Here is an 18,019-nt window from a genome sequence, read left to right on the forward strand (position 1 = left end):
AGTTAAATTGATAAGTTCAGCCACAATATGACATTACAGACAGATTAGGCCACAATAAACTCAAACTAAGAAGAGAAATGTACCAGTGTTTTATCTCATGACCACACAGAAGAAAAAAAAAAACCAAAAACAACAGTTTTGTGCTTCATGAGCAAAAAACAACTTGAAGAATTACAGGAAATATCCCTTTTTAAGACCTAACTACTCTAACTGGTTTAAAGGTCTTTAAAAAACATGAAGTTAAATTTGAGGTGGTATTATGTGGCACAGCACCACATTACAACATTATAAAAGCAAACAGCTGTAATATCTCTTGCTGTTACCTCCCACAAAACAATAATGAATTATCAAGGGTCAAACTTTTTAATTAATAGCAATGGAAAATCCTGAAAACCAAAAGATAAGTAGACTGTATTTAAAGTGGTATATATGTTTGACTCAGCCAAAAGCTTCCTGAAAACTTTCCCTCGTTATAAACTATTTCCTATGAAAAAGTATTTTCACTGAAGAAAAAAAAATGTATTGGGACAAAGGGTGAGTGTTTCATTTCACTATGGGAGTACAAACTGAATTACACACTTTTGACACCTGATGGTTCTTGTACTGCTGGATTTCGAGGGACTTGGGGAGGAGGACAGAACAAAATCCTAACCCTCTAAATGTAATTTTTTGCAAAAGGGAAAAAATGTCTCCTGCTATCACCATCTTTTAAATAAAACCATCAGCCACATCTCCCTTTTTTCTTTTTTTCTTTTTTTTTTTTTTTTTCCCCAGCAATTTCTTAAGAAAGGGAGGAGGAGAATCTGTTTTTTATTAGTTGTTATTTTGGAAGGGACTTAGAAAAGTTAAATGACCTGCTGAGAACAAAGGCATTATATGCAAATGGTTTTCACTAGTTCTCATAGACTCTTCACAGTCAACCAGAGCAGCAGATATTATATCTTTATATAAAACAGAAACAGCTTTGTTTCATTTGGCTACATTGATTGGCTTGATTGATTTGTTTTGCTTTGGCTACATTTCTGCTTTTTTGCTGGATTGATTATTTTTTCTAGTTATTTTAAAGAGCTGAATTGTATTGTCACTCTGCTTGTCTTGCGAGACTCCGTCTGGGTCAATAAAACTTGTTTAACATTTTTTCTGGGAAAAGTGAAATGGCCTTGGCATGGAAGAGGGCACAAGAGGCCAGGAGACTTGCTATAATCCTAATTTCAAAGTGTTACTGAAGACTAACTGATGTTTACTTGCTCTCTACACTTTAATATCACATACTTCTTCTAGGAAGAGGAGGGGGAAGCACCTCGACTAGTGATGAGTTAACTACAATGAGATACTGAAAGGTGATACCACAGTGATAGGAAGAGCCCTCAGGCTGTTTATATAAAAATCAATGTACAGCCTGATCTTCCAGGAAAAGGACTTGAACCTGAACACTTAAAGGAAAAATTTCTCTTCTGTTTAAGTCAGGAGTTCAAAATATTATTTTCCTGGTGTACTACACCCAGCACAGGCTGCAGGTAGCACCTGTGCCAAGGGTAATTTGTCCACTTGTGGGTTACATACAGATAGTGATACACAGTACTGCTACCACCTGAGCATCTGTAGCCTAGACTTTTTAACACTTATTACCATTATTTATGGACTCTTAATCACAGTGTCTACGTCAGAGCCCGAGAAGGAAGAATAGTAATGTATTTTCATCCTAGAATCATAGAACGGTTTGGGTTGGAAGGAATCTTTAAGATCATCCGGTTCCAACCCCCCTGCCTTGGGCAGGGACACCTCCCTGTAGGCAACTGGTTGGTTGTTGTTTTTCTATCAGGATTTTAAACAATTCTTAGTCATCCAGAAAATTCAGTTGCATTCATTGTTGCTGAGTTTCTGTACCTTTTCTATGATGGGGAAAAATTTATTTGTCACAGTACCTTGAGACTGGCTTTTCTGGATGGTGTGCACACACACAAAAGGGGAATTTTGAAAATGAACCAAAATCCACATCAGTTTACAAACACTCTTCCATCAATGCACTCATGCAAAATGTATCACACAAACTTCAAATACACTTTTTGTCAAGTCACCACTTACATGCCAACTTTCTCTTTTTTAATTTTTCAGGACAGAGTCAGATTGCCTCCAGAAGCCCTCCTGAAACACCATGTCTGGCTGTGTTTTCCCTCTCTCTCCACCTCCTGGTCACACTGGGGGTTTGGCACTTGTAACCAGGGAAGCCAACCTTGTCTTTGGGAAGTTCTCCTCACCAGTGGACCTCACTGGGCAGAACAGGCCTGTAGGTTCCAGAGCCACGTGACAGAAACACCAGTCACTGAAAACAGACTGCGCACTGTGTGTTTATGTCCCACATTTGGTACCAAAAAACCAAAGGCAGCAAAACTCTGAGGTGGTAAATCTGCTTTTTCATTTGGTTCTTGGAGTCCAGTTTTAGTGCTGCCAGTGTGAACATTTTAGTTTGTGGGTTTGCTTTAATGACAGGATAAAAGACTCACAAAACTACGGGGTCACATTATAACTGACCCCAGTGAATCATTTTGCTTAAGATCTCATCTGCTGTCCTTCAGAGACAGCTGAAAGGAGGAGCAGGAGTAATCACCGTCTGTGTCAGACAAAAACTGGAAGTTGCAAGGCCCTCCCATTTTGCGAAACATAAAAGAAGGAAACCTTGTGAAACTGCAGCCTGTGGAACTTTAGCTTCTGTTTTCACTCTTCAGCATCATGGGCCATCAGTAAGAACATTTTTTTTCCACAAGAAGTATAGTATTTATTCAGCGGAAGGGTGAAGCTGATTGAGAAAGAGGATGGAAGTTCATAAAACATCAACACAGAAGAAGGAAGTGATGTATTACTACAAAGTCCACTTCTAAATCAGCCAAAAAGCTTTAGAAGGCTGAATTCAGTATTTTCTCTTTTTGTCATGAAGCACTGCTCACAAATGTGAGCATCACGGAAAAGCTGGATACTTAAGCTAAAACTGTGCAATAAGAAATTGTTACTGTGACAATGTAATTTAGTTAAAAAGAGCACCTTTGGAGGGGGGGGGGAAGTATTTAAAAACTCATCAGAATCATCGTAACTGACACCTATGCAAACTAAATAGGTTTATTTCTGGAAATGTTTGATTCAGGTAGCGTAGATGGTCCTGTGTAAAACTTAGGTTGGAAGGATCCTGCATACAAACGAAGTGCAGAAGTTTTATTTCAGGCCAGAACTGCAACTACCCTGTTTCACAGCCAAAAAGCACCCAGAGGACAGAACCACTCCCCTGGGCTGGTGATCAGCAGTGACTGCAACACTTCCCTCCTGGCTGAGCCCTCGAACAGGGGGAGTGATTCATAAGGACGTGCATGAAGTCATTTTGATTTGGAACAGTTGCACCTTTTTCTTTCAAAGGAAGGAGAGGAAGGGAATAGAATAAAATAGAACTTAAAATATTATCCATTGAGGTAAAGGAGATGGTCACCTTTGACTTTTTTAACAAAGGGCCCTTTCCCCATGGTGGGGAAGAGAGACAACATCCCACGCCCAGACTGTGCTGCTGCTGCAGTGAAGCTCAGCAGGTACTTGGCTACCCTGGGTACAGAGCAGCTCAGTGCAACAGCTGGGGTTCCCCTTCACAGAAGGATTTGAATGTAAGAATTGTACATACTGTGATTGTCTTTTTGTGTCCTACCCTCCAAACGTTTGTCTCAGATTTCATGTATTTTTCAAAACGAAATTTGATTAAAAATAAAAACCTAAAACAAAACTAAAAACCCGAATGAGAGCAGTCCTTTGGTCTACAAGAGTTATTTCTTTGTATTCCAGCTGTTCCTACACTCAGCAAGGCTCCTCTGCAATCAGAAAGTCCAAAAGGTGATATCTGGTTAGATCTGTTGGTCCTAAAGTCTGAACTGCCTGCCCTCATCTCAGGGACCATATGACTTCTAAAAATCTATTAGCCACTCAAGCAGCCCTCCACTTTACAAAAGGTGTAGAATCACAGAATTGTTTAGGTTGGAAAAGATCTCTAAATGTCATCAAGTCCAACAATTAACCCAGCACTGCCAAGACCACCACTAAACCATGTCCCTAAGCGCCACATCTACAGATCTTTTAATTACCTGCAGGGATGGTGACTCCACCACTTCTCTGAGCAGTCTGTTCAAGTGTCTGACTGCCTTTTCCATGAGGATTAATTCCTAATATCTACTCAAAACTGCACCTCTCCTGGTGCAACTTGAGGCCGTTTCCTCTCATCCTGTCACTTGTTACCTGGGAGCAGAGCCTGACCCCCACTTGGTTACAACCTCCTTTCAGTTGGTTGTGGAGAGCAATAAGGTCTCCCCTGAGCTTCCTTTTCTCCAGGTTATCACCACCAGTTCCCCTCAACCATTCCTCATAAAACTTGTGCTCCAGATCCTTCGCCAGCTCCATTGTTCTTCTCAAGGAAGGTTTGTTTTCTTCTGAAGGAAGGTCTGCTCTTCAATGGAAGGCCTTTGGGGTGCTGGCCTTGAGACAGTCCCCATGCCCCAAAGGATGTGGGGCTGTGCCTGCCCTTGGTGGCCATGCACTGGACACAGCTGGGAATGGCAGTGGGATGAAATTACTGATGAGGTTATTCACATGCAAAGGAGCATCTTTTTTTTTTCTTTTATATTAATGAAAGAAATGATGAAAACCAATCCTCTCACAGACACTCAGTGATTAATTGGTCTGCAAAACTGGTGCAGTGAGTGCAGAAAGCTGCCTGGTTACGTCTGCTCAGTTAAAGAATCTCAGCATTTTGATGCCAGCTGTGTGTGGAGAGACAGGCCCTCACATGGGTCCAGACATGGCTCTGATGGACCATCAGGCAGAGAGAGACTAAAGACAAATTCCTTGCCAGCAGTGCCCCCCATCCAGAGGGCTGGTAGGAAAATACAGTCTGTCAGGAGCAAGGACTTCACACCATATCTAATTTATCAGCTACAGCCCATGTTTTGAGTTACACTTGAAAACAAACGGGGAGCCAGTGCATTTTAAGACCACACTTCCCTCTTTGCAAAGGGCCCCACGAGACAAAGGGATGTTGAAAAAGCACACCCTGAAATAATTTGTTTTAGTTGTACTAATTGCATTCCCATACAGTGCTGTATCTAGCAAGAATCCAGACTGGAATTATAAAATTCTTTGATCACTGCACTGACTGCCACACCAAAAAAGGCAGGTCACATCTTTTAGCCATTGCAGATGGATATTTTTTCAGACATGGAGGTGTAACTTGGCCATCTTCTTCCTTTAACGATCTCTTCACCTCCTCTCCCCTCTCCTTTCCCTTTACCCTTTCCATTTTTCCTTAAACCTTTTCCCTTAACCTTTCTTTTCTAAACTATGGCCAGATCTTGGGTTTATATCTCATCTCAGGTGCCTTCCAGTCACACTGTACAGAAGCCATCTAAAACCTCTCTCTCCAATTCCTCCCCACACCAGTCACACAGCTCTGTCTTTCACCTCTTTTAGACTGACAGGCACTGTGTGAATGCTGATTTAGCCTTTAGTAATTACATACTAAGAACAGCATTTTTCTCCACTTTTACATGGCATCAAAAAGGTGTTTCCATAGTTTTTGAGGAAGGAAAGACCTTTGACAAGAGTCACAAATGAAAACTGCAACAAAATCGTTTAAATTCAACTAATAAATAGGCATTAAGCACATTTGCATGGGGGTTCACCTGTATTAATAGTCAAAGGTAAACGGTAAAAGACAATTTCTTGAATAAGGCCAATAGGTTCAGCTCCAAAAACACTTTACAGGACTCATATCATAAAGGTTACAGGTGGTAACAGGATTTTATTGCATTTTTCTCAATCTGTTTCAGAGCAGATGCTCACAAGCATTAACATGGGATGCACACGTAGCCAGGAACAGGGTGATGCAATCCCCACTTTAGCCTGAAGAAACAGAACTTGAAGCCTGGCAAAGTCACAAAGAACTTGAAGCCACAGAAAGTCACAAAGCTCTTGTGGTGTGGGGAGCCAGATGCATGATTATTATTATTATGGAAAAAATATAAAACTTTGCTGGAAACAGGAAACTGACTGATGCACAAAGATGGCCCCAAGAACATACTGAAAATTTTTCAGAACGTGATTTTTCTCTTTTTTTTTTTCTTCTGATAATGAATTTCTTTCACTTGAATTTTTAAGTTGGCATGAAAAAAAAAGAAAAAAACCAGAATATTCCCACATCTGTTTTTTAATAATTTTTTCTCTCTTTTTTTTTTCCTCTAAATTACTTTTTTTGTTTCAGCCTTTGAGAAGAAAGGGCTATCATCAATGTCACATATCACTAAACATGATACCCTCACAGTATGGCACAAGAACACAGGCTGAGCAGTTCCTGTCTCCTGAAGAGCAAGACTTTTAAGAATGAGGATCTGAATTTTAAAAAGAGGAAGAGGAGGAGGAGAAGGAGGTGCATGGTATTTTCCAAATTATTACACTTCTGGACACCAATCCTTTTTGCCCTCCAAAAATTGCTCTGTTGTGCTTCTTGGCCAGAGATGGGAAGAGAAACTGAGCCAGGGCACAAGTGGTGACCTGGAGGTGCAAGAGCAGCAGGTAAGAACTGAGCTACAAGGGAACAGAGGAGCCCTGACAGGGGCTCTGCTCAGTGATACAGAGGACAGAAATAACACATTTATTTCATTGTTGTACCATCCATCTGTATGAGCACCTCCACTCAAAAGTGTGAGCTGTGTGACTGTAGAAGGGCCTGGATGCCCTCTACATGTTGTTTACAACTCTACTGTTTAGTACTCAGATTTGCAGCAGCACTTGGGATGTTTAAACATCCCTGTTTATTATATTTTCCCAGAGCTGTAGTTAAAGCCATTCCCAGGGATTATGTATGACAGTCTTTCAGATTTCCTGGGAGAAGTTTTGAATGACTGGCAGACCTTGACTTGTCCTTCCTTCTCTGGGTGGTGACACAGCAAGTGTCTGTCTTGAAAGTTCACTTAACATGCAGAACATGGGCAGCACATACTTCTTGTGGTTTTTTTCCATTTCATTGTGAACAAGAGGGAGAGCTTTGAAAACTAATGAGTACAATAACAATTCACACATTTAAGGAGGAGGAATCTCCACTTCTCCCACTTCTAGTACCTTGGTGGCCCACACCTATGTATTCCATATGGCAAGAGCATAAGGCTGATAATCTACTGCAGTAAAGAAATTTTTAAGATGTCCTTGTACATTATTCTTGCCAAAGAATGGCTGTAAAAGTGAGCTCATTTTTTTCATGTTTGAAAGGGACACTGGTAAGAGACAAAAAGGAGTTAGTCTGCTCATCTTGTACTTTATCTAAGTTTACAGTGAGGCCAGATTAACTGGTCAGTGTTTCCCTCTGTGAGCTCCCTTTCGTTCAATATGATGTATGGAAATGGCTCACACAGAACATCAGCGAGAAATAAGTGTGGATATACTTGATACAGAATCATAGAATGTTAAGGGTTGGAAGTGACATTAAAGATCATCTAGCTCCAAACCCTCTGCCATGGGTGGGGACACCTCTCACCATTAATTCAGCTAAGCCTGAGGACAGTCATTCCCATAGTATGACACTCAGCAGTTGAGAAGAGTACTAAAAAATACTGAAAACTAGCAAGGAAGGTGATTATTTTAAATATGCATCATGAAATCATGTGTCTCTGGGTGCTGCAATCTTGCTGCAACTTCTGTTTCAGCTTCTGGGATAGTCCAAGTTTAACCCCTTCTTTTCCCCTCTCTCTCTTTCTGAAGAGATGTTGATGTCACTGAAATCACTGTGGAGAAAACAACCAAATATCAGCTCCTTAATTCTTTTGAGGGCTAAGGCTGACCCACACCACATGCAAGCTTCCCCTCAGCCACTTCAAGCCACAGAAAGGAGGAAGAAAACCAGCTCAAACAAAATGCTCAAGCCCTGGAATGCAGGCAATGCTCAATTATTTGCAGATGGAGGATTGTCTAAGCTCCCACTCTGAAAAAAAAAAAAAGACACATATACATAAAAGATACTGCTAGCTTGGAAACATACAGATGCTTCAGGAAACAGTGTGTTTCCTTCAAGGGGTATTTCTTGGCCTGATAAAAGTCCCTCCCTACAAACCTTGGTAATAGGTCATCTGGGCTATAACAGCACTAGTATTTAAAAAAGCAAACAAGTAACAAAACAACCCCCTCCAAAGCACCCCCATTAAAACAAACCAAACCAAATCAAACCAAAACAAAACAAAACAAAGCCCACTGTGTACTTTTATGACTTTATACTACACTGTTCCTCATTTTTTCAGTTATAGATATCACAGGAAGGGTTTAGAGCTTAATTTATGTATATTTGCTATTATACTTTCAGGGGGATAAATAAAAGGTAACTGTGCTGAAGAAATGAGTCTTAACAAGACAGTGTGACAAATGCATTCATTGCAATGGAATAAGATGCCTTATTTATTTTTGTTAAACCAGTAGGAAGCAATATTTGTTTTACTCTCTCTATGCCTCCAAAATGTCAAGAAAACAGTCATACAGAGTTGTCCTACTTTCCAGCTGTCGTACAGCTGGAATATTGTGCCTGGGTAAGTGAAACCCTGCACAGAACATTGTTCACCAAGTGCCCTCTGCTGGCTTTTTATTCCCAGAAAAAAGTGTCTCTACTGTAGCCACGAACCGAAGGGTAAAAACGAAAAGGGCTTTTCAATCCCCAACCCTTATTTCTGCTTTTAGAAGAGAAAAGCACTGCTGTCAAATTTGTGAGCACTTGTAACAACCCACAGAGCAACATTTCATAAAACTGGGTTTGTGTGGAACCGAAAAGGGGACAAAAAGGAGCAGGAAGAAACACAGCTCCTCCCAACCCCCCAAAGTTAACCCCATCACAGCTCTAGAAAAGCAACACAAGCAGGAACACATTTATTACAACTGCCTTTCAGCAGGACAAAGGTCTTAAATGCTTCCTGAAGATAAGAAATGTCAGGAATCCATAAGCCGGGTGTTCTGTGCCTTCTCATGGAGGCTTGGAGAAGCCTCTTTCACTCCTTATTTCTGATGGCATTTAAAAGAACATATTAATCATAAACTTCTATTCACTTGGCTCAAAGTAGCAAACCCCTCACTAGCTCCTAATAGCCCTTTGGAAGGAAAGGAAAGGAAAAACCCAGCTTGGCAAGCAAATGTCTCTATTAATAATTCTCAAAACGCACGTGGAATTTCCCTCCAAATTTACACTGGCTGAAATCCAAGACGACAATCCTATCTCTTCTGCTGAAGTAAGATAGTCTTCTATCAATAAAACAAAAAGAAAATACCTTGAAAAATGTGTGTACCAAAGGTTTGTAGTCAAGACATTACTGTGAAATTAGAGAGAATGAAAAAAAGGCAATTCTGCTACATGATTCTTTCTCCCTTAAAAAAACATTGTGTCTAAATTCAGAGAAATTAAATAAAGGTAAAAAGAAGGTCTAAAATGTGAGTATATCTGAAAATAAAACTTCGTCCTTGATTTCCCCAGTCCACATTTTTGTCCCATCCCCAGTAAATGCCCAAGCTTCTAGCACTGACAACAGTGTGGGCAGCTTGCTTTTTGTAACTACCTTGAAAGATGTTTCAGGCCCTGAGAAGGAGCTGGATCCTTAGTTACTCTTCTTACAACTCACAGCCCCAGCCCTCAAACGGTCACTGGTTTGAGGCCATCATTTGAGAGTGTTGCTGTTGTTTAGCAGTGAGCTCACATTAGGTGAGCTGTTCAATTTGCACACTTGATTGTCAGCATATGCTACTGTGACAATCCAGCCTGGATTGTCACCAAGTCAGGGATGAACATGAAGGTATACAGAGGATTATTGGCATCTTCATGGCTTGGGTGTCTGGATTCAAGGAAGAATGTCAGAGGACTGTAAGGAGGCCCCATCTGGATGATCTAACCAGCAACATGCAACAGCTGGTCACTGCATGGTAACAGCAATGCTTTGAAAAATCATCATTTGTCAGGGCACCTGAATTTGAGATTCAGAATCTAAGAAAGCTTTGTGCCACCACAGCTGCACTTACCATGGGAGAAACCCTAAATTCATACACAGAACCCTGCTGTGGTGAGAGAGTTAATGGGAAGGTTTAACTCAGAGGAAGAGTTGAGCTCAATTTAGATCACTCTTGAAGCAGAGGGGTGCTGTTAACACAGGCAGCAGCTGTTCTCCCTCTGCCCTGGGGATTTCAATACCATTTCTGTTTTGTGATACTTTCTTATGTTACCAAATTTCTTTTAAAACTCCTGCTGATGTAGGAAAGACATTCACTTTAAAGAGTTGTTACATTTTATATGAACAATGACCTCCCATATTTTGCTAATCCTCTGTGTATAAAATTGATACTAAAAACATCCACTTTGTACAAGCAAAACTCAGAGGAAAGTTTTTGCACTCAATTATATATAGGTAGTATTTTAAATTCTGTTTCTTCCCAACTTGATAATTTCATGAAGAATTTGATGGATAAGCAAAAAAGATTTCAGAGAATGTCCAAAACCCACTTCATGAACCATGCCTGCTACCATCATGACTTTGGTTTCTGTGTGTGATTCCTCACTGGATGTGGTGATCTGCACAGGGAATCTCTAGGAAATCCCTCAAGTAAACACTGCCAGCTTTGAAGAAGAAAATCCAAATCATCTGAATCCAAATGTGGGGTTTTTTTAGTGACAAAAAATTAGAGGCTCCAGAAGCAAAAAAAAATGCTCACTGACTGAGCAAGCTGAGCACACCCAACATTCATACTGGAACTTCACTCCTTCTCTTTGTCATTTCATAATGCAATTTCACAGTTTCTGCTGGATTCTATATGAAAAAATGTACCAAAGAAGTGAACTGAAATGCAGAAAAACTGCTAAAATGCACCAGTCAAACAAAAGTGAAGCGACAAGGATGACATAAAGGCAGAAATTAATTTATTTATACATCATTATTCCAGACATTCAACAGTATTTCTTTGGAGAAAGCTTTATTACCCTAAAGCAGGGGAGGTTAGGATAATTTGAGGCTGCTTTTTCCATTCACTACTAGTCATACAACTGCTTTAACACGGATACTGTCCTTAAAAGTTGTGCGTCACATCAGCGGATATTTTCTCCTTCATTTCAAGACCTTTTAAAACTATAATGGGCCAATGGATGAATTTTTCAAAGTGCTACTCTTGTGGCAGTTGTGTCCTGCTGCTGACTGATATTCAGAATAGCTTTTTAATTAATACCAAGCTAAATTAAGAAGTGGAAGACGTCTATTCCCTCAACAGCTGATCCTGGCTTGTAGTTCACAGACACAGGCCTGAGCAGATAAACCTTGAACCATGCACTCATTCCTCTCTATTCCCATTCTTCAACCACCACATGTGCTGCCACTACACGTGCCAAATCCCTACAAAATATCTGCCCTCGCTTCTGAAAGGGCCTCCAAGTCTCTTTTTGCCCTATTAGAACTGGCTGGACACTGGTGCATCGAGAGGACTTGTTCCAGAACACACCCCCACGGCTCTCTCCAGCTGAAAAAGGTCCAAAAAAATACTGTGTCTCAGGCCAGGCTCCTTATCCTCCATAAGGCCCCGCCCTCAGAAAGGCATGGAAATTCCTGCAGCTGGGAATCAATCAGCTTGGTATCAGCATTCACTAGAGTGTGAACAGGTCAAGCAGGTGAAAACGTTTCCATTGGTCCATGATATATTTAATACTATGTCCTAAATTTAAACATTTCTGGTGTTGTTGTTTTGTTTTTTTTTATTTGCCAGTTAGTTTTAGCACATTCTTTACCATTGCCCCGATGCCATCGAAGATATTGTGTAGTTCTGTTTCACACATAAATGCTGGGGTAGTCACCACCTTGTTTTTTGTATCCACGTGAGCTTCGTAAAAAGGGAGTTAAGGAAAACATTTTGTGTCTGCAAAATGAACCAGCGCTGACAAAACCTCACAACTCCACTATCCTATAAAAAAGCACCTCCAAATACATTATACCACTCAGCTGCAAAGACAGCTGCAGCCTATAATCCAAGATAGTAGAAGCTATTTTTGCCAGAAATACAAACACCACAAGAGAAATCTGTGGAAACACAAGAAAACCCACAAAATTCACTGACTGTGATAAGATGTCTCTGAGTACAGTCTGATTGCAGCACTAGCCTTCAGGAAAAGAACAAAGATCTCAAAGAGAACCAACCAGTTGTAACTTGTGCAAGTTTTATGTGCAGACTCACTCAGTATTTATTGCATTTCCAGGTGTCCAAGGGAGTTCCAAGGCAACAACTGAGAATGATACTCTGACTCACAGCTGTGCAGTTACACAGCTGTGCACAGAAGACACTGTTTCTAATCCTGCACTGGATCACATGCTATCTGCTTTACACTAAATATTCCTATGAAACTCTAAGTGGAAAAGCCCAGATCCTACATATATTCATTCCTTTAATGACACATTTCCAAACTGTCTCTCAACATGAAAATTATCAGGAAAGGATATAGTTACTTCTTTCACACAGTGCTTTGCTCCCAGCTCTTTGATGGCTCCTGCAGTCCCAGCATAAGGCCACTTGCCACCTTCCTCTTCTTCGTGGCCCACAGTTACTTCAGCACCAGAGAGAACCTTTGCTGCCAACACTGGGGAAATGCAGCACAGGCTGCAACAGAAGGAATTGTAACTCTACACTCTTTCAAAACTTGCTAATAACTGAAAAGATTCAAATGGACACAGCCTTACACATCTGAAAGACATCACAAGGCAACTTCCACTCAGAGTTTTCTTAGCTGCTTCTTTGACAAACACCTACACACACACACATCTTGAAAAACATACGTACCCAATAGGTTTGCCTGCTTTGTGGAAGTCCTTCAAGACTCGTTCAACTTCTCTGTTCACCTTGCAATCTTTCCCATCAACAGCAAAGGTTGATCTGTCACAGGAAGAAACTTTATACATAACTCAGTATAAACCTACAGAGGTATCTGCCCTGAGACTGGCTCCTAAGGGTCATCACAAACTTAACAGCTTCTAAAAGGTGGTTGAAAAAGTCTCTAGCTGACCATCAATGCTTTAGCCAAAATGCTTCACTTCCAAGGCTTTGATTTGTCAGAAAGTTCCTTATTTGATATAGACATCTAGAAACAAGAATTATGAAATCAGCTCTCTAGGATTACTGAGAAGTGGAACAGCAATCTTTCCAAAGAAGAAAAAAACGTAAAGAAGAAAAGGGAAATAACATTCATGTTTCTCAAAGCTTAAAAAAAAGCTAGGTTTTTTGAACTAGTTATTGTATTATCATTACTAAGGCAAGGGGGAATTTTTTTGGTAGGCAGAGAGGAAGAAACAGAATAACACTACAAACACCTGAAAATATTGAAGTTCTACCTTCACCTCCCTCAGTCCCAAAATGAAACACCTCTAGGTGTAGGAAAATACATAAACTCCAGAATTCTCACCATCATTGTTCAGAAAATTTAAAACAAGACAATGGTAAGACTTTAAAAGGAGTTTTGCTTTTGAAGTAGGAATTACATATGTAGTAAATAAGGCCATTTATTGCTTCCTGATTTTACTGTGTGAATCACAGTTCTCGGAATCACAGGATGGTTTGGGTTGCAAGGGACCTTAAAGATCATCCAGTTTCAATTCCTCTGTGGAAGGTGTCCCCCATGGGCAGGGACACCTTCCACTAGACCAGGTTGCTCAGAGCTCCATCCAACCTGGCCTTGAACACTTCCAGGGATGGGGCATCCAAGTTTCTCTGGACAACCTGTTCCAGTGCCTCACCACCCTCACAGTAAAGAAATTTTTCCTAATATGAAGCCACTTGCCCTCGTCCTGCCACTCCAGGCCCTTGTAAAAAGTCCCTGTTCATCTTTTCTGTAGGCTCCTTTCAGGCACTGGAAGGCTGCAATTAGGTCACCCCAAAGCCTTCTCTTCTCCAGGCTCATTACCAAAAGTTAATTAGGAATATTTAGTTGAGGAGTCTAATGCTTAGTTGGCACTCACAAGTTTTTGGCAGCTCCAAATCCACCAGGGAATATCACAGCATCATGGTCTGCTGTGGTCAGCTTAGCCAGGCTTGCAATTTTACCACGAGCTATTCTTGCAGACTCCACTAAAACATTCCTTGAAGAACCAGAAATAAAACAATGAGATAAACTAAGAATCTGCACACAGAATGGTATGAATAAAGTTTTGTCAGAGGACAAGGAGGAAGGGAGGAAGCAAGAAGAACAGTCACAGAAAACACATGAAACACAGACTTACCTTGACTCAGCCTCAGCTGGTTGCCCCTTACTGTGGTCGATGACATGCATCTGAGGAACATCTGGAGCATACATGTGAACCTCAGCTCCCCCACGACTAAGGTGCACCAGCACACTACAAAAAAGGAGATAAAACACGCAGAAAACCTTAAAAGAGAGGCTTTACCTGGCCTCTAAGTCTTGCTACAAATATTCCACCACCTGATTTTGAAAGAAGAGGAAAAAAAAGACACATCCTACCAAAGCATACTGAGGACATAGAAGCAAAATCCCTGTATGGAACATCACAGTGCAGAGCAGAACACAAAGCCAGTTGGGAGGCAGGGTCAGGTAAGATGGAGACAAGTCATTTTGTTTGGTGCTTCCAAGAAGGCAACCAGGAACAATAAAAGCTTCCTTTCTCCAATTCCCAAGGTGTTATGGAAGAGTCCCACACTTAATATACCCATGTGTACATTTAACCTAGGCCTAGCTGAAACATCTCTTATTAATTCACAGTAGGAGTTAATAATTCAACTCAAGTATTAACAATTCAACAAAAAGTAGTAACAGGAACAGAAACTCAAAGTGATTACAAAATTAAGTCTGTACTTAATTCTCTTGAGATTGATTCTGGAACTCTGAATTTCTGCTTCTGAAGAAAATACTCTCAAACTCTTTGCTCTGGCATCACACACATCGTGCTGCATCTTTGGACAATCACTGAGTAGTGCAAGAACACAGCCTGAGCTCCCAGTTATGCTGTGAGGAAACTGTGAAGCTTCATCATACATCTTTCAGGGTAATTTTGGTGGCCAGAGACAGCAAAACTAAATTAAACAGACTGCTGCAGTGTAACAGAGACTATTCTGGAGCCTATCTCATAAAGCAACTTACGCCGAAGCCTCGTGGATTTCTGTGCCATCGTAGACGCCACAACCAGACAGGACCTGCAGTGAGAAAATCAAGAGAGTATTTCAGGTGACACCAAACTTCCTACAGGACCTTTCACAAGGTAAGATGAAAACAAACAAAAAGGATCAACAAACAACAAAAAAACCTCCCTTCATCCCCCAGAAGAACAACTTGGCAACAAGCTCTTTACTAATCCAGTGAGCATGATGCTGTGAGCACTGGAGTCACCGTTTGACACACTGCAGAACTGGCATTTCCTATTTATAGCAGCCCATCACAGGGGTCACAAATAACCAGTGTTTATTTCCTGGCTTATACATTTATTCCCCAGTTAATAAACTGACGTGTTATCCTTAGGTATGTTTTTACTGTGCACACAGTGGGTTGTTCTCAGTGTCATACATGAAGTATATGAAGTGTCCACATTCATGTGAAACACCTTCTCAGCCAGATGCTCATCAATCACAAGTGGGATAAAAGTGCACTTTGAGGTGGCACTGAGAATAAACTACTTTACCTGCTGCTGTATTTTGTCTGAGGATCTGCATGAGAGATCAACAGCTAAATTACTTTGAATGCAATAGTGCAATTATGCTGCATTAGCCATGCTTTTCCTTAATAATACTGGTAATAATACCTTAAATTTGTTTATACACACCAAAGGATAAAAAGCACAAACAATCATCTACCTTTGTGTGAGTGGAGAGTCTTTGACAAAGTAGAAAAACATTTTTAAAAAAACAGGGGGAAAAACCATTATAATAACAAAATAAAACAAAAAAAAATCCAAAGGATTATGCAGTTCCTGAAAGTATATTGATGAACTCTTGTGGGGTTTTTTGTTTGGCTGTTTGTTTTGAAAGAAAAAAATCCAGTTAGGAAGTCAATTTCCTTTCCTCTTTTTTTTTTTTCTTCTTTTTCACTTTACTCTTCCCTCCTGGTTTTATCTGTTTTTTGAAGCTCGAAAGTTTTTAATCACAAACACATGAACAGAAACCCAGAACTGAAACTGTCTTAGTTAGAAATGTTAAAAATGTTACACTTGAAGGGGCTTTCAGGCCCCAATACCCAGTTCTCTGCTCTCAGGGGCATGACATGCCACCACCACTTCACCAAATGAGCAAAATCCATGAATGTTCTTCTGTCCATGTTAATCCTGTTCGGATATTTAAGAGCTGCCTTTGACTTCACAACCTTTTTATTTTATCTTTCATTTATTTTAGAGTGAAAAACAGATAAGCAACTGTGCTGTAATTATCTTTCATAAGCAACACTTTTTAAATGTTGCTGAAACTCACTGAAACTGAAATACTAAAGCACTGTCCTCTTCTGTTATTTCAGTACTTATTGCCAAATCTGTTTCCTACCTTAGTCAGAAATTTATGTCACTAAATGTCAAAAATAACATTTGTTTTCCCCTCTCTATTTAAAAAGATGTGACTTGCTAAAATGACAGCATTCCTGGTGGGTTACCTGTCAGCCATTTGGACCACCATTCTGCCCATTCCAGAGCCAACTCTGCCCCAAACAGGCTTCTTCGTGCAGGTAATGCCTTCTTATCTCTTTATGTTTAATGCCATCTAGACTACACAAAGCTCAAGCTTCAAGGGCTGTTCACTGAGCTCCAAAACTGTGTGTCCAGATGGGACACTACCTACAGCCTTGATTTTCCTTTGGCAACCTCTGGCTCCTCCATCTCCTGGCTTTCTTTTGTATCTGTGACATGTTTCACCTCCTTCCTGCAGAAGAGCACAACCCAGCCTAAATATTTTCCTGTGCGCTCTCAGAACCTCCCCCAGTCACATTACAAACTATTTCGAGTTCTCCTGGGCTCCTCAGTACAAGAGAAACATGGCCTTGCTAAAGCAGGTCCAGCAGAGGGAAACGAGGGTGATTGAGGGACTGGAACACCTTTCTTATGAATAAAGGCTGAGGGATCTGGGGCTGTTCAGCGTCGAGAAGAGACGCTGAGAGGGGACCTCCCCCAGGTCTGTAGGGGCTGCAGGGAGGGGGCAGAGGATGGACCAGGCTCTGCTCGGGGGGCCCAGCAATGGCACAAGAGGAATGGGCAGGAACTGATGCCCAGGAAGTTCCACCTGGACACGAGGAAGAACTTCTTTCCTCTGCAGTGACCGAGCACTGAACAGACACCAGAGAGGCCGTGTAGTCTCCCTCACTGGAGATATTCCAGAACCGTCTGGACACAGTCCTCTGGGATGGCCCTGCTGGAGCAGGGAGGTGGGACGAGATGACCCACTGTGGTCCCTTCCAACCATTCTGCGGTTCTTTATAAACCAACTCCAGGCCAACAACAACTCCACAGACGTCAATTTTTACGCGTTCCCCACTCCTGCTCTGCCTTCCTCCAAGTTTCTCAGCTCTAGGCGGGTTTCTCTTCCCGAATTCAGCTTCTCCCGAGGGTTTCCAGCTGCCGCAGCCACCGGGCGAGCCTTTCCCGGCCCCTTCCCTGCACCCGCCCCACCGCCGGAGAGACCCCCCTGCAGAGGGTGAGAAACAAACCACCGCGCTTCCCCTCAGCGCGGCCCCCGCGGCTCCTCCATTAACTCACCACAGCGACGCGGGCGGAGCGGCGGCGCCGGGCGGAGCAGTGGAAGGAGGCGAGGCCGGCGGGTCCCGCCGCCCGCCGCAGAGCGGTGCAGAGGGCCGGGCCGCGGGAGCTCAGCATGGCCAGGCGGTGGGAGAAGGGAGCGGCGGAACGGGGAGCCGGGAGCAGGAACGGGGAGCAGGTCAGGAGAAGGCGGGCGAGGAAGGGCCGCGCTCCGAGGCCGCCGCGCCCTTGGCGGCGCCCCCTGGAGGCGCGGAGGGGCCCCTGAGGGCCCT

General features: G+C 41.9%; 2 protein-coding genes across 4 annotated transcripts in view; one reads left to right on the top strand and one right to left on the bottom strand.

Moving 5' to 3' along the window:
- LOC127462347 (myelin-oligodendrocyte glycoprotein-like) overlaps positions 1-3,897 on the top strand; it is a 33,468-nt gene extending 29,571 nt beyond the window's left edge. For all 3 annotated transcript variants that reach the window (XM_051770884.1, XM_051770886.1, XM_051770885.1), the window contains one exon: positions 2,116-3,897. In XM_051770884.1, coding sequence (XP_051626844.1) covers positions 2,116-2,219 — 104 coding nt within the window. In that variant the 3' untranslated portion in view covers positions 2,220-3,897. The remainder of the gene's footprint in view (positions 1-2,115) is intronic.
- A 7,040-nt stretch (positions 3,898-10,937) lies between these two features.
- Positions 10,938-17,960, bottom strand: GATD3 (glutamine amidotransferase class 1 domain containing 3). The gene is made up of 7 exons (XM_051770788.1): positions 17,748-17,960; positions 15,161-15,213; positions 14,286-14,399; positions 14,025-14,144; positions 12,853-12,945; positions 12,516-12,672; positions 10,938-11,905 (listed from the first exon to the last, which is right to left on the bottom strand). Exons 1-7 carry the CDS (start codon positions 17,862-17,864, stop codon positions 11,777-11,779), a joined length of 783 nt encoding a protein of 260 aa, XP_051626748.1. The 5' UTR covers positions 17,865-17,960; the 3' UTR covers positions 10,938-11,776.
- Between the last annotated feature and the right edge of the window lie 59 nt (positions 17,961-18,019).

The sequence above is a fragment of the Manacus candei genome, unplaced genomic scaffold, assembly GCF_025592945.1.
Source record: "Manacus candei isolate 608988 ecotype Guabito, Panama unplaced genomic scaffold, ASM2559294v1 h1tg000126l, whole genome shotgun sequence".
In the NCBI taxonomy this organism is placed as follows: Eukaryota; Metazoa; Chordata; class Aves; order Passeriformes; family Pipridae; genus Manacus; species Manacus candei.